The 15,823-nt window shown below is 68.7% G+C and overlaps 1 protein-coding gene across 1 annotated transcript in view; it reads right to left on the bottom strand.

Annotated features, from left to right (window-relative positions):
* Positions 1-68: 68 nt before the first annotated feature.
* The window catches only part of ZNF469 (zinc finger protein 469), a 114,317-nt gene continuing 98,562 nt past the window's right edge, over positions 69-15,823 (bottom strand). The window contains 3 exon segments of the mRNA XM_045439965.1: positions 69-1,803; positions 1,806-12,893; positions 15,450-15,516. Coding sequence (XP_045295921.1) covers positions 1,457-1,803; positions 1,806-12,810 — 11,352 coding nt within the window. The 5' untranslated portion in view covers positions 12,811-12,893; positions 15,450-15,516 and the 3' untranslated portion in view covers positions 69-1,456.

The raw sequence follows: 15,823 nt of genomic DNA, 5'->3' as shown, positions 1-15,823 counted from the left end.
GGACAGAAGTGGCAGCTAAAGCCACCGAGGCAGGGACTGGCGGGAGGACAGACAGCACAGCCAGAGGCTTTCCGTGAAAACAGTGAGGATATATTTAACAGCATGAGTGCACAGGTCTGCACACAACCTCAGAGTTGCCGTGTTATTCATCAGCACTAAAGGCATTCTGAGTGGCACACAGCACCTTCTAGAAAGGCAATGTGGGCCCAATTTGGTCTCTTTCAAAATATCAAAATAAAAACTTTGACACACATTGCACCCCAGGTAAAAAAAGGAAAAACAGAACACAAACCACGAACCTCAGAGATGCCCAAGAACAGAAGGAGGCCTCTCCTGCCCTCCTGCCCCCTTTGAAGACACGATTCCATAAACAGGACATGCGCGCCACCCCTGGGTCCTGTCAGTGCATGAGACGCCTCCCTGACCGGGCAGCGACACCACACCCCGGCCCTGAGCGTCCCACCCGGCTGCTCTCCGACCGTGACCGTGAGGCTGGAGCCTGCCGGCGGCCTGGGGAGCCAGTGAAAGACTTGTTGGGGCCGCTGGTGCTCGTGGGCCTTGGTGCAGTGCCCCGTGCCCCACCCGCCCCCCGCCAGCCGGTGTCCCCGCCCATTCCCCCAGGTAAAACACACCAAGGAAGCCTGAATTCACATTACGACATGAAATAGCACCAGAAATTCAGAGTAAAATTGCTGATACTTGCAGCGGAGAGCTCCTTGTGGGAGGGAGGAAGGCTCTAGAAAGGGCAGCCGCAGAGGCAGGGCGTTTGGGGAAGGAGAGCCGGCGGGAACTGGCTGGTGAGCAGCTTTCTCCACCTTCCAGATGGGAACCCAGTCCCCAGGGGTCAAGGTGCAGTGGAGACAGTGGCCAGCACCACTCTGTGGTCAGAGAAACCTGGCGTGCTCCGGCAGCCTGCTGGCTCACGAACAGCTCTCCCAGGGGGGAGAGCCCTGCCCTGGAATGTGGCTTCTAAGCATTTCCAGCAACAGCAGCAACGTTACTGAGGGGAGCCACCTGACCCGAGGCTGCCTCAGCTCACTTCCCTGCTGGATGGCATGCGGGAGGACCCCGTGAAAACCTTCCGACGAAGCGTCTGTGGCGTGCTGTGCCTTGACAGTGGGACACACAGGACAGGGCACTGCTTTCTCTTCAAGTTCTTGGTGCCGAGAAAAGAGCTGTGTGGTCTCAAAGGGGCTGCAGCTGGCCCGGCCCTCACGCTCACCTTCTACCTAGAAAGGGACTGCTGTTCCCCCCCCCCCCCACCCCAGGCCCTGCTCAGAGCATCACAGTCTCAGCCCTAATAGCAAACTCTGAGCATCTGCATAAGTCAGGTGGATTAACACGTGGCCACCCACCCAACACCCCTCGAGCACTGAGGCTTGTCAGCATACCCGGGAGCCCCCACTTGCTGGGTTGTTCCAAGCCCTGCTGCCAGGTACTCACTCGTGTCTATAAATTACTCTGAAGGGTCTTTCTTTAGAGGGATCTTGAAGCTGGTTAGTCTCTGCCCAAAGAGCTGGCTGAGGAGGTCATTCTGGGACTCGGCGGTCCGGCAGGCACGGGGGTTGGCAGGTTCAGCACCGCGGACAGCTCTGTCCCTCTTGGGGGGCCTGTGCAGGGGTCTCCCCTGGGCACAGGCCTTGCCCTGCCCCTCCCTGGGGCGCCTGCAGTCCCCGTGGGTGTGGCCGGGCCCCGCCTGCCGCTGTTGCTCTGAGGGCTGGGGTGGCATCGTGCCCTTCTGGCTACCGGGCCTGGCCTTGGTGGGGAGCACACGGCTGGGTGTCGCCTGCTTCCGGGGGGCCCGGGGGGCTTGTCAGGGACCAAGTGGGCTCTCCCCGGGCTCCTCACACTTTCACTCCTGGCTGGCCCTGGGGCCCGGCCCTTCCACTTCTTCTCACTGACCGCCCCATCTTCCCTGGGGCCCAGGCTCCCCCGGGGCCCCTGCTCACCGGCCTCCTTTGGCCCCTTGGGAGAGCCCTTGGCTGGGGCCCGAGGAGGATGCTTGTCTGGGGCGGGGCCCTGGCCTGGGCAGTTGGGCTTGGCTGGGGTGGTGGCTGTCTCACTCTGGAGCTGCCCGCTGGCCGGCTGGGGCCGGCTGCCCCCTGCTGTCTTGGTGCTGTGCCGTGGGCTCCCCACTCCCTGGGAGCTGGGGCTCGGCTTGGCTTTGGCGGCGCTGGGCTTCGGCCTGTCCTCAGTGCCACGGGCTAGCTCTCGGGCTGTGGGACTGGCCACAGCCTTCTTCGGTTGCCCCGGGAACCTGGGAGCTTTGCCGGGGGTGGGCAAAACCGATCTGTCCTTTGACAAACTCCGGCAGCCCAAAGCCTTGCTGGCACTGCCTTTGTGGGAGGGGCTCCCTGGACCTGCCTCAGGCAGCACGGGGCTTGTGGGCACCTGCTTCTCCTTTGGGAGCAGGGCGGGGGCTTCCAGGCCGTCTTCAGGGGCACATTTGCCGCAGGCACCGGGGGCCCGGCCTCTCCCTGAGAATGGGCCGGCAGCCCTCTTTTCCTCTCCATCTTGGCCTCTGGCCCCTGGCCGGGGCAGAGATCCCCCCAGAGGGAGAGCCTGCTGGAGGAGAGGCCCGGGGCCGCCTGGAGAAGCCTCATCCTCGGAGCTCTCCGCGGCTCCGTCCGGCTCGTGGCCATCTTTGCCATCTGCGGAGGCGGCCGGGAAAGGGGACAGGGCCGGGGGCAGGAGCTCCCGGAGGTCAGAGGGCAGATCGCCCCCCGTGACCGGGTGGCCCACAGGGTCTACAGGCCTCTCTGGGGTCCTGGGCTGCCCCCTGGTGGTGCCAGGAGCCGCCTCTGGGCAGGGCTGCGGCAGGGCTGGGAGCGACCCCTCGCTCCGGGTGGGGCGGCTGCCCCAGGACAGAGGCCTGTCGGCGCCGGGCCCCGGAGGGCTGCTGGGCGGGGCCACCTTGCGCCGTTTGCTGGGCAGGGCGCCCTCGCGCGCCGGGGCCTTCTGCGTGGGGGCGCCGGGTCTCCGCACGCCGCGGAACGTGAAGGGCTGCTGCCCCTTCCGTAGGTGTTTGTCCATGTGCCGGTCGAACTGCTCCTTCTTGGCGAAGGTGTAGTTGCAGGAGCTGCAGACGAAGGACCGCTTGCTGATGTGCGTGACGTCGGCGCAGAGCTCGCAGGCGTAGAGCGGGGTGTGCTGCAGCTCCGGCTCCTCCCTCGCCCCGTGCGCCCCGGCCAGGTGCGCGCGCAGCTCGCGGGGCTCGGCGTAGACCCGCGGGCACTGGGGGCACAGGTAGACGCGCTGAGGGCTGTGCACCGCCAGGTGGCGCTGCAGCTTGAAGGGCTTGGGGAAGCGCTTCCCGCAGTGGTGGCAGTCTCGGGAGGGGTCTTTGCAGCCCTCGTGCACGTGCACGGACACGGCGCGGAGGAGGGGCTCGCTGTGGGGGCAGGGGGCAGGGGGCAGGCCGGGGGACGTCTCGGCGGAGCCGCTCAGAGGGCCGCGGTCCGCCAAAGCCCCGGCTGGGGCCGCGGGGCCATCTTGCTCGGAATGGCCGGCGGGAGCCTTGGGTTTCGCCCTCTCCCTCCGGAATTCTTTCCCCGCCCCGGTCGGCTGCCCCCACGCCCCCGCGGGGTCGCCCCGTGCCTTGCCACCTGAGCGCTTGCCCCCGCCGGGCCCGGACGCCTGTCCCATGATGCTGCCCAGGAAGCGGGTGCCGGTGCCGTCCCCCTCCCAGTCCCCCAGAGACCTCCGCGCCTGCCCCTTGCGGGCGAACCGCAGGGCGTGCTCCCGCAGGTGCTCGTTGTACATCCAGACGTCGGCGACCTCCCTCAGGCACATGCCGCAGGCCCAGCGCCCCGCCTTGCCCTGCACGTGCTTCTGCTGCAGGTGCTGGCGCAGCAGGTCGCGCGAGCGGAACCTGCGCTCCACGCACATGTAGCAGGTGGGCGGCGGCGAGGGGCTGTGCGCCAGCTTGTGCAGGTCCAGCCCGCCCAGGCCGCGGAAGCGCTGGAAACACACCTTGCACTTGTAGGACGCCCTCCTGGCCTTGGCGTGCCGCTCCCTGCCTGGCGCCCCTCCGGCCGCGGCCGCGCCCTCTGCCCTTTTGCCCTGCGGCCCCCGGGAGCCCGACAAGCTGGTGCCGGGGTCGCCCGCGGGGTCTTCACGGGGCCCCAGGAAGCACAGGTCTTGCACCCCCAGTTTGGCGCTGAGCATCTCGAGATCCACCGCGCTCCCGGGAAGCTCGCCGTCGTAGTGTTCGCGCTCCAGGTCCGGGGGCTCCGGGCTCGCGCCGCCGAGAGAAGAGGCCATCTCTTCGGTGGGGCCCCGCAGCTCCAGGTCTCGCCAAGCCGCCGGGACCATGTGCAGCTCGGGAATGTTCTCTGATGGGTGGTCCTCGGCGGGGCCGTGGGGCACGCCCTCCGCCCGGTCCGCCTCGGGGTCGGGCTCCAGGGCCCACAGGCTGGGGCTGGGGGCCCAGGGGTCAATGCCAGGCACCTTGCTGCTCAGGAAGCCCTCCAGGAGGAAGGACTCCGGCAGACCCGTGGCCTCGTCACCCCACGGGTCCTCGTGGGACAGGCAGAGCGAGCCCGAGTCGCTGAGGTCTGTGGGCAGGTGGGAGGAGGCCAGCGGGACGCCACCCCCCGCCTCGCCGCCGCGGGGCTCCAGCGCGGGAGGGGTCTTTGGCTGTCTACAGCGCTTCCCGTAGACGTGGGGGTTCTTCTTCCGAGTCAGGCGGCCGCCCAGAGGGAAGAGCCGAGAAAAGGAGGCCTCGTCGTCAAACACGCTCAGAGGGTCCCCGAGGCCGGGGCTGGGGGCTGCAGGGGCAGCGCCCTCATGCTCCTGGAGCCTGGCCTGCGCTTTCGGGTTGAGCAAGGGGCCCTGGGGGCAGCCGCTGCTGGTGCCATCGGCAGGGGTACAGGTCTCAGGACGGCCTGGGGGACCCGAGGGGGGCTCACGCCCCTCCCCAACGCCTTGCCTCGCCCCGCCCTCAGCTGCTCTGCTGTCCCCTGTGGGCTCAGACCTGGCTGCCCACGATGACTCTTTGTAGAGATCTGACGTCCTGGTCTCCCTGGGTCCCCAGCACCCCCTTGCCAAGGCCGTCCTCTGTCCCCCCGACCCGTTCCCAGGAGGCCCCCCCTCCATCCCCCCTGGGCGGGCCATGCAATCCTGGGGTGACTTCCGTGCTGGCGTCTCCTCCTCTGTGCCCTCCACGCTCTCCATCACCCGGGGCCAGGGGGCGTCGGTGTCAGGTTCTTGGCTGCCCGGAAGCCCCGGGGAACTGGCAACGGCAGCGGATGGGTCCCAGCAGAATTTGTCTGTTATGACACCAGGAGAGACTGGAGGACCACTCCCCTCCCGGAACCTTCTTGCTCTGGGCTTCCTCGCCTTTTCCTGGGATGTCTTCTCTGGCCTGCTGGGGACGTCCGTGGGCACTCTGCCCCGCCTTTGGCCTCCCCCTTTCTCTGGCTGCTTGGGACAGGGTTCGTCCTTTACCAGCTGGTCCTGTCTCCTGGGCTCTGTAGGCCTCGTGTGCACTCCTGGCTCGTCCAGGCCTGGGGGGTGTGGTTCCCGGCTAGGGGTGCAGCCTGGTGCTCCCAGAACGCTGAACCCCTCCCCGCCAGGTCCCTGGGACATCTGGGGACCCGATGCCTCTGCACGAGCCTCGGCACCCTGGTCAGGAGGCGGCCCGAGAACGTGGCTGGGGCCGCTCAGTGCCTGCCTCGGTTTCTCCTTCCCAGGTGCCCTGCGGCTTTTCTTCCCGGGGGGCTGGCATGCCTGGGGCTGGGGAGCAGGGGGGGCCGGGGGGGCCGGCTGGGAGGCAGCAGCCCTGCGCGGCCCGTGCTTCCTGGCTCTGTGGCGGCTCAGGCCTGGCCCGGAGCGGAAGGAGGCTGCACACACTTCACAGGTCACGGGCCGCTTGCCGGGGGCTCGGTCCTTCCAGTGGCCATTTTCTGTGGACACAGGCTTCTTTTTAAAGCCACGAGGCTTCGGTCTGGTGCCCTGGGGGCTGAGGGGGTCCCTCCGGGGTGTACGGTGAACATTTTTGAGGCTCTGGGGGGAGCTGGGTCTGGAGTCCCTGGCTGTGCAGCCGGGAGATGGGATTCTGTCCTGGTGGAGCTCTGTGGAGGGGCGGGTCGCTGGGGGCCCCCCACTGCCGGCTCCAGATGCCGTCACAGCAGAGCCGCTGGCCCCCGCCTCGCCTTCCTGGCAGGCACAGGAATCTGGCCCAGTGGCCCCCCATGTGGAAGGGTCAGCGGGCGGAGAGGTGACACCCTGGCCTTCGCTGTCGTCTGGGGGTTCCAAGGAGGGGGGTCCCGTGGGCATGCCATTGGGGCTAGTGTGGGGTGTGGCCCGCCTGCAGGGGCAGTCTGGCCAGTCATCTGGGGCGGGAATGTCGGGAAGGGCAGTGACTTTCATGGTCACTCTCGGGGACATGGCCCTCACTGGGGGAGGAGGGGTGGCCGAGGCAGGAGATCTCCTTGGCTTCTCTTTTCTGGAATCCTCTAGAGGTCCTGACGTGCTGCCTTCAGGGTGGTCCTCCCCCTGGGTGGGAGTGAAGATACTGATGAAGCCAGGCTGGCCCAAGGGAGGGTCTTCTGGGGGGCTCTGGTCCCCCAGGAGGGGCTGGTGAGCCAGGCTTTCCTCGAAGCCACAGGGGCTTGTCCTCAAAGACGGGGGCACTGCTGGTGCTCGCCCGGCCCCGGCATCCGTGGTGGCTGGGGTGCAGGCTGTCCTTCGTGGAGGTGCCCCGGCAGGAGAACAGACTGGTGGGGGCCGCAGGCTGGGGGGATCCCTGCAGGATGGACGTGCCAGGAGCAGCCCCCTCTGCTTACCTGAAGACGGGTCTTTCTGGGGCAGGTGCTCTGGGCCAGAGGGCATGGGGGTGGCTGCGGGAGTGGGCAAGGGCAACCGGTCCCCTACAGGGGGTGCTGGGCTGGCTGCCTCCTCTGAGGTCCCGGCCCCCGGCCCAGTGTGGGCGTGGGCTGCTACCAAAGACTCTGTATCAGAGGAGGCGGGGCTTGGGGTGGCCCACGCCTCTTTTCCAAGGCCCAAGACCGCCCCATTTCCCTGGAGCTGTCCCCCTAGCTGGTCTGCACCCCTGGCCGGCCTGGCCAGGGCAGCTACAGGATTGGCGTTGGCTGTGGAGAGGTGTTCCGGCCCCACCAGGCTCCCCCGATTATCTGGCCGCAGTCTGCTTGTTCTGCCTTGGCCCTCGGGCTTCTCAGCCCGGCCGAGTGAGTCCAGATGTCCATCAGCCTCGGGCCCCAACTGACATCCGGCCACTGCAGGGATGGCTGCCATCGGTACCTCCCCTGGGACGTCCTGGGTGGGGCTGCAGGCCGTGTTCTCCCCCTGCACACTGTCCCCTTCCAGATCTGAGGGGTCACTGCACTGAGGGCTCTGGGTGTCAGTGGATGGGGGCCCCTGTGAGCCCAGGGCATCCTCCTCCTTCCCAGCTGCTCTGGCCACCAGGAGCTGGAGTTGACGCAGGGGGCTTGTGGCTGGGTCCTGGGGCCTCCTGCCAGGGCTGGTGTTGGGCACACAGGCAGAACTTGGGGAGGCCCCCACGGGTACAAACTCCTCGTTAGCCTTAAGGCCTGGGTCCCCCCCCCCAGGGAGGGGGAGGCCTGCTCCTTCTGGCCAGCCTGCTCTGCTTCCAGAGGATCCCTTGGGAGCGTCTCTGTGACTGTCACCACAGGATGGGGTGGCGCCCCAAAATGCTTCCAGCTTGGGGGGCTCTAGGCAGGGCCCTTGCACCTGCGTGCAGGGAAGGCACAGCAGGGTTTCGCTCTGGTGCATCCCGGTGGCCCTGTTATTTTTAGGAAGAAAAGGCTCACAGTCCGGGCTGCGCTTTGCTAAGCTCCTCCCGTCCAGGGGAGGTTTGAATGGCCCTCTAGAGCCGGACAGAGAGACTTCCGGGTGGAGCCCACAGTCCCCCTCTGCCGTTGGGGGGCCTGTGTCGGAGACTGTGGCTCTCTGCTCTGCTTGGAAGCTGTGGTCGGCCCCACTGAGGCTCACAGGAGCCCCGGATGCCACGTCCGCACGTGCAGCCGGGGAAAGGGTGGCTTCTCCCGTGCGGGATGAGGGCCACTCCTCACACTCGATCCTTAGCATCCTTTCCGTGGCGGCCGCTGCTGCTCCCACCCCTTCTGGGCCTGCACTCGATTCCCCAAGACCGGTGAGCTCGGCCTCGGGCTTGGAGAAGGTTTCCCTGGAGGGTGAGGCGGTCCGGTGGGAGGGCAGAGGGGCCCCCGTGCCCACATGCGTCCTGCCCGAGTGCCCAGCCACACACAGCAGCTCGGGGGTCTCGTGCGCGCCTTTACTCTGTAGCTGACTTTCCAGCTCGGCGACCAGTCTTTTGATTTCAAGTTCATCTTCAGACAGGTTGCCCATAAAAGTGATGCCACATTCACTGATCTTGCCGGGCACAGGTGGGGGGCTGGCAGCCTCTGTCCCTTCACCGGGGCACTTCCTGCTGAATGCCTTCTCCCCCAAGAGGTCAGGAAGGTGACCCATATGGCTGGCCAGCACGGGGGTCTCCTCCAGCAGGGACCAGCCCTTGTCGGGCAGAAACGGGGAGTATGGTGGCTCTAACTGGGGTTTCCTTGGTGGAGGGGTGGCACACACCAGGGAGGGGCGTGTGAGTCCACTTCCGGACAGGCTGCTGTAGATTGGCGGCTCAAATCTGTCCACAGGCAGCCCCGAGAAGAGGGGTGTGGACTCCAAGGTCAACGGCGGCAAATCGGCCCTGCCCGGGCCCACTCGGATCGTGTAGGTTGGATTCCTGGGTGGTTCTGGCTCGAGGGAACCGGTGTCCACAGCCTCCTGAGGAAGGTGCAGGTCGCTGGCAGGCAGAGCGCCTGAAGCTAAGGGCTTGGAGTACAGGTCTTCTTGGAAACAGCCAGGCAGGTCTTTCGGTCCAAGGAACAATTTGCCGGGGGGGCTGCCGTAGGGCTGGGGTCTCTTTTTGGCAAACGGAACCCCCACGGAGTCTCCGTTAAAAGGAGCAGAGTCGCAGCCAAGATCGGGGGTCTTCAAAAACAGGACTCCGGGTTCAAGGTAGGCGGGGTCGGTGGTGTTAGCGACAGGCACCAGCAGTGGTCCCGGGGGGTAGGCAGGGGCGTCCTCTCTGTCCCGGGAGACGGGCGGCTCCGTGCACCGGGCAGCGCCCGGCAGACCGCCCGCACCTGCTGCTGGCGAGCTCCCACGGCACGCCCGGGCGTCCTCTCTGCCGGGTTCCGGCCACTCTGGGGCTGGGGGGCGGGGGCTTCCTCCCGCACAGGGGGCTGGAGACGAGCTTGCAACCTCCCCGGGACCTTTCGTGGCGTCCGGGGGCAGCCTCTCGGCGGTTTCAGGGCTCTTGGCGTCCTGGGGGATGTCCGGCGCTGGACGGGTCTCCTCTGGGGCCTTGGTGCCGGCGGGAGCCTGCGGTAGGTGCCCGGGGCCTCCCTGCTCAGGGCCTGGGCTCCGGCAGCCCCTGTCCCTTGCGGCTTCCTGCCTCGCCACCTTCCTGGGTTTCTGCCGCCCGGGATCCTCCTTGGGGCCCGGGGTCACAGCCACCTCCCTGCGCCTGGCGCCTCGGCGCCACCGCCGACAGCCGTGGCGGGGCCGGCCTCTGAAGCGGGAGCCCGGCGGCCGCAAGCCGTCCTCCTCCTCGGACTCCGAGGCGCACGCGAGCTCTTGGGGCCCGACGTGGGCGCTGCTGGGTGCCGGCCCCGAGGACCCCGGGGGGCAGCGCCCGCCCTGCCCCTGCCCCCTGGGGTGCTTGTTCTTCTGCAGGACGATCTTGTGGATGAGCTCCTTGCTCCAGGTACCGCCCCGCAGCCGCCTCCTCCTGCAGTCCTTCCCTGGGGAGCGCCGCAGGCGCTGGGAGCTCCTGGTCTCCACGGGCAAGGCCTGTCCGGCAGGATGGCCCTGGCTCTCCGCGGCCTGGGTTCTGAGGTCCCGCAGGCGGGGCAGGGACGGTTCAGCCCCGTGGCCTCTCCTCCTCGGCCTCGGGCGGGTGGCTCTGGGGCCCTTCCGGCTCTTGGTGGTGCCTGATGTGTCTAGCTCTTTCTGGAACAACTTAAACCGCTTCCCTCTCCTGTGCTGGCCGGCCGGGCCAGCTCCTTCTGTGTCCGCAGGCGCTGGGCCCAGGGAGCGGGTTTGGGGCCTGCTGCGGGCCGCGTGGCTCCCGTTGCCTGGCCGGGGGCCCGGGGGCTCTGGTGGGGTGGCCCCAGCCGGGAGCGGGGTCTGGGCTTTACTCTCTGGCGTCGTCCCCACCCTGGTCCTGGGGGGCTGCCCAGCCCCGGGACCTCTGGGGCCAGAAGGCTCCTCGTCAGCAAAGACGTCGATGAAGCTGCTGTCGATCTCGGGGTTGTCCGACTGGTATCCCAGGCCGTTGAGTGCCTCGGTGATGAGGCTGTCCAGCTTGGCATCGTCCTCCGGGTCCAGGCCCACCGCAGGGAGCGGGAAGGGGGTGGCGGCCAGGCCGGGCAGGAAGCTGGTCCTCAGGGGGTCATCTTTGCTGTCGGCCCGGACGTCCCCGCCGGCTAGGAAGGGGGCCGTCTTGGTGTGGCCGAGCAGGCCGGGGCTCCCGCTGGCTGGGGCTCTGGGGGTGGCGGGGGGCCCGGGGGGCCCCGGGGGCTGCTGGTGGCCGTCCTTGGCCCTGGCCAGGAGCACGCTGCAGAACTGCCGGTGCCCCAGGAAGGCGGCCAGGCTGCCGTAGTTCTGGTCACACTGCCTGCAGGTGAGCAGTACGTCCAGCTGGTCCAGGCTGGCGCTGCTGAGGGGGAAGTGGTGGGCGGGGTAGGGGGGTGGCTCCCGGGGGAAGCCCTCCAGCCCCCCGCTGCCCCCCTCGGGGCCTGAGCCGGGGAACGGAGCCTCCTCCAGGCATTTGAAGGAGCCCTCGGCCCCCAGCCCCTCTGTGGGGAAGGGGAAGGCTCGGAGGGGCTCCGGCTGGTAGTGAATGGGGACGGGGTGGGGGCTGCTGGTCTCCTGGGCACGAGGGGGCGGGTGGAAGAAGGTGGGGGGCCCGAGCGGGCCCGGGAGCTGGCTCTCCTCCGGGCTGGGGTTGGCCGGGCTGCTGGGCAGCGGGGACAGCGACGAACAGGAACTGCTGCTGGCCGTGTTGGTGGCAGGCGAGGGCAGCGGGGACTGGCAGGGAGAGGCGCCCACCGCCCTGGGAGGGGGCAGTCCGGGCGTCGTGCGGGCTGAGGCCTGGGCCTGGGCCACCCCAAAGAACAGGGGCTGGGCTCCGGGCTCCTTCAGCCCATTGTAGGCGAACAGTCCGGGGGAGCCGCCACCGTGCCGGCTCGGGCTGTTTCTCAGGACCGCCAAGTTCTCCCCCGGCCCGGGCGTCTTGCCTGCAGCGGCGCCCAGGGCTCCCTGGCCGCCCCCCTGCCACTCCGGGGCCCCTGGGGGGAAAGGCAGCCGGCTCAGCACCTCCACTCGGTGGGGGCTGGGCCCGGCAGTTGGGAGCACCTGGGGCCAGGGCAGAGGGGGACTCTGGGGGAGGCCGAGGCGCTGGCCTAGGCTGGGCTGGCCTTCAAAGAATGCGTTCCTGGCCGAGGCTGGGGGGCCCAGGGGAGGTGCGGGGTAAGGGGCTGCAGCAGGGTCCCACAGCTGGGGCAGTCTGGTGGGCAGTGGCCCGGGGGCGGCCAGCTCCGTGTCCAGAGACCCTGGGCTGGAGCTCACTCCGCCGGCTCCGGGGCTCCCGTAGGCCTGCCCGGGAAAGTGCCTCTGTGGCAAAGAGTTCGGGGGCCCCCTGGGGCTCCCCAGCCCCTCGTGGGCCGAAGGCGGTCTCTCAGGGAGCGCTTTGGTCAGGCTCTTGTGCAAACTGTCCGGAAAGGTGGCTGTGCTCTCCGAGAAGGGGCCGGGGACCGGGCGAGCAGCACCAGGTTGTGAGGGAGCACAGCCGAGGTCACCGGGGGCGTCGAGGCCGGGCTGGCCCGGGTAGCAGGGAGGGGGTTGGGGAGCGGGCTGGGTGGGCAGGGGGTAGGCCTTGCCCGTGCCCACTGCCTCCTCCGGCCATGCCCCCCGGGGCTGACGGAAGACGAACGCTAGCGTGCTCTCCGTGAACTCGGGCCGGGACGTGCCCTCGGGGAAGGGTTTTGGGCCGGCCCCACGCAGAGCCGGGAAGGGGTACTGGAAGGAGGCCGCCCCGGGGCCGTCCCCTTCAGGAAAAGGCTCTGGCTTGGCAGAAGGGACCCCGAATCTAGCACCTGGGAAGCTGTTGTCAACAGTGGGAGGCCAGGCGTCCGCCCCGCCGGCCGGGAGCTCCGAGTAGGAGGCTGGCCTGGGGGGGCTGGTGCCGCTGCCCGGGGGGGCCCTGAGGGGCGGGGGCCCGGAGGTGGCATTCGGTGAGGTATAGTCGGTGGAGGTAAAGCTGGAGGGGGTCTCCTGGAAGCACCTTTGGGAACTCAGCTCTTTTGTAGCAGCTGGGGCCTCCGCCTCTGGGGCCCCGGGGTCCTTGCCCAGCGGGCCCTCGGGAGTCGGGTCCAGGGTGGGTCTGGCCCGTGAGCCGGAGATGGTCCGCGTGTAGAGCTGCTGGGGGCTGCCGTCCGCCCTGCTGGCCTGTGAGCGGCTCCTTCCCGGAGGGGCCCGGGGGCTGCCGCCCTCCCCTGGGAGGCTGCCCAGGGACGGGGCTCTCGGGAGCAGGGCCTTGGGCTCCACCTCCCTGGCCTGCCACTTCTGGGTCTCTGGAGGCTCCCCAGCCTGGGCCCCGCAGCCTGTGGCCTTGGCGGTCCTGCTGGCTGGGACACCGTCCTCACCGGGGGGCCGGGAGGGGCCCTCCGTGCCACCGGCCACCGGGCAGGGCTGCAGGTCTCGGGTCATGGCTGCGGGCGGTGCTCTGCGGGGCTGCTCCCCCGGCATGGCCCCTCCGTCTGGGCACTGGGAGGACGTGGCGGTCCGAGGGGGGCCCTGGAGAAGACTGCTCTCATGGTCCTGAACAGGCCCTGCAAAGACAGTGCAGGGTGAGGGGGGGCTTGGGGGCTCCGCGGAGGCTGTGGCAGCTGGGGGGGGGGCCCGGCAGCTGCACAGAAACCCCTGCCCTCGGTGGGGGGGGCTCCACTCCAACGGCCCCTTCACAGGTGAGGGAGCGGGTCCCCGCCAGACTGAGAGAGGGCCCCCTTTGTGGGGGAGAGGGTCCGAGAAGACCCTGGCCGCAGCGGGGGTGATGAGCACCCAGAAGCCTGAGATGAACCCAGCTGGGGCCAGGGGAGAGCCCAGGGAGGAGCGGGGGTGGGGGGGGGTCACCCTCGCCTGCCCGGGGAGGGGCCTCGCAGCAGGAGCAGAGCGGCAGGAGACAGGAGGTGAGGCCCTGCTGGCCCAGGACAGCCTCAAGCCTCGTGCTCTGGGGACTCGCTGGTCTGTGTCCCGAGGGAGGGGCCCGCGTCCAGGCTCCGGGACTACCCCACCAAGGAGGGGGTGCTGTGCCTGCCTGGTCTCCCGGGTGGGCGTGGCTCCCACGCGACACGTAGAGGGCGGTGCCCACACCCCATCCCCGGCTGGGCAGCCAGCTGGCCGGCCGCGTGACCCGGGCAAGCCCCTCGGCCTCCCTGTACCTGCCGGCTGGTGCTGCTGCAGAGACGACATGGGTCGCTGCCCACACGCTGCAGAACAGGCCCCTGGAGGAATGTGTGCTGTTGGTGTGGCCTGCCGGTCTGATTCTGCGGATCCCGGGCCCCGGGGGCAGGGAGCTGGACACTCAGCCCGGCCCAGGCCTCGCACACAGAGGCACTCCCGGCTGGGGAAAGGTCGGCCTCCGCACCCTTGACCTTGCAGGGATGGTTACCGGTGCCTCCCTCACCGGGCCGCCCACAGGCTCCAGGGTCTACATGAGCTGGCACACGGGGGGCTCTCCCCGGCACCTACACTTCCCTGGCCTCAGTGTCCCCCACCTCCCATGCCCGCCCCCCGCCCCGTGCATGGGCTTCTGCGCTGCTCCCCCCCGGGCACCGCCTGAAGCCAGATGAGAACTGGGCTCGGTTGGCCCCTCCAGGCTGCAGCAGTACCTGGGGGCAGTGTTACCTGGGGATCCTGTGTGGGTTTTTAAGGGGGAGTGGAAGCCGCTGGCCCCCACAGCCCTGCCTGCCCTCGGGGGCGCCACAGCCTCTGGGCACACTTGTGAGTCTGGACGTCAGCATCCCCCAGGTCTGCTCTGAGGGCTCCCTGTCGGGGCCTCTGGGGAGGTAGGTGGAATTATTACTCAAGATTCCACCATCCCCGTGGAGGGACTGTCCCCGACTGTCCCAGCCCGTCCCTCTGCCAGCAGGCTTGGCCGCATGGCTCGACATGGTCGCTAGACGTGAGCAGCAGTGACTCTGTCCTGTCTCTGTGAGGGCTGAGGTCACGAGCTGTGGCCGGCTCCTTGGCCATCTTGTGGCCTCAAACGGAGCCTTCCAGAGGGGGTGGCATTGGCTCCGGTGGCCTAGATGGCCAGCCTCGGGGCACCAGGATGGAGAGGGCACCCGGGAGAGGGACTGTGGGCACAGGCAGGTGCAGCGCAGCTTGGGGACCCTCGGAAGGGCTTCTGTGTCCTGGGAACAGACCGGGGGAGCTGGGTCAGGTCCCAGAGGACAGCGTGGCCCCTGCGGGCCGTGAAGAGGGGCCTGTGAGTGAGGAGATGGCAGGGCTGCAGCCAGGAGCTCCAGCGAGGGTGGCCCTGCCTCCCCGTGCACCCTGCCCCGGGCCAGCGCACCCCTGCTGTCGCCTACAGGGACGCCCGATAACCAGAGCCTGTCTGCCATTTCCAGTGTGGCGATTCAGCGTGAGTCGGGCAGCACTGAACCCGCTGGGGGCTGCTGTCTGCCCCCACTAAAAGCGAGAGGGCTCTGGCCTGTGGGACGCCCCCCTCCTGAACTTCGCAGGCAGCCTAAGGAGGCAGGGCCCAGGCCCACCCAGACCCAGGCGGGGCGTAGATGGGCAAGGGCCCCCGACCTCTCCGTGGCTTCCAGAACTTTCTGGCAGGTGGCAGGTCAGGCCGGAGCGGCGTCAGACGCCACGAAGGCCCCACAGATCCGGGCTCCAAGCTGTGCCCAGTGGGTGGGGTGAACGGGCGGTGGGGGGTTGGGGCCAGTGGCCCTGGCCTAGACCCCCTGCCCCATGGTGACATGTCGTCCAGCCTTGGGCTCTCGACCTGTGACCTGGGAATAATACCGGCACCGGTGCATTTTCCTGCTCAAAGCCGTGACTGCCCCATCACTGGCTCGAGGGAGACGCCGTGAGGAGATCACAGAAGGAGGGCCCTGGCGTGCTGGGTACCGTGGAGGATGTCAGTGACACCCTGCTGTCTGCACCCCTCCCGGGCCCGGGGCTGCGGTTCGAGGCCGTGGGCCAGCCCCTGACGGCAGGCTCCAGGAGCAAGTGTCCCGGAGAGGCAGCTGGCCGCCCCAGTGACCGCAGTGCGGGGGGCTGGAGGGAGACGCCGGGTGTGGGGGGTGGGCCGGGGCCGGAGACAGGGCATCTCCGGCCGCCTCTGGGACAGCCTCCAGCTGTCCTCAGCTACATACCTGGGGAGTGGGGCCCTCAGCTGGGTCGCCGCACAGGTCAATTTCCTGAGGAATGAGGATTTCTTGGCTGCGAGAGAAGGGAAAGAGGGTCAGAATCCGTGCAGCGCTTGGCTGGGGCCGAGAGCCCCCGGAGGAGCCGGCTGCAGGGAGCCGCTCCAGGTAGGGGCCCCCCGGTGCCGCAGGGCATCAGGAAGCTGCCCCGGGGCCCGCAGGGAGATGGGGTGAGCTTGAGGGGGCAGGTCGGCCCGGCCCCGGGGTCCCTGCAGCGCTGGGGGGGGGGGCGCGGGGAGTCGACTGCTTTCCCTACGGTGGGATGATTATTTTATATTTCTTTCCGTTAGGAAACGTGTGCATAGCTGACGTGTTCGTGTGGC

Source organism: Leopardus geoffroyi, chromosome E2, assembly GCF_018350155.1.
Source record: "Leopardus geoffroyi isolate Oge1 chromosome E2, O.geoffroyi_Oge1_pat1.0, whole genome shotgun sequence".
Classification (NCBI taxonomy): Eukaryota; Metazoa; Chordata; class Mammalia; order Carnivora; family Felidae; genus Leopardus; species Leopardus geoffroyi.
The sequence above is the reverse complement of the archived record's forward strand: the minus strand, read 5'-3'. Positions and strand labels throughout refer to the sequence as shown.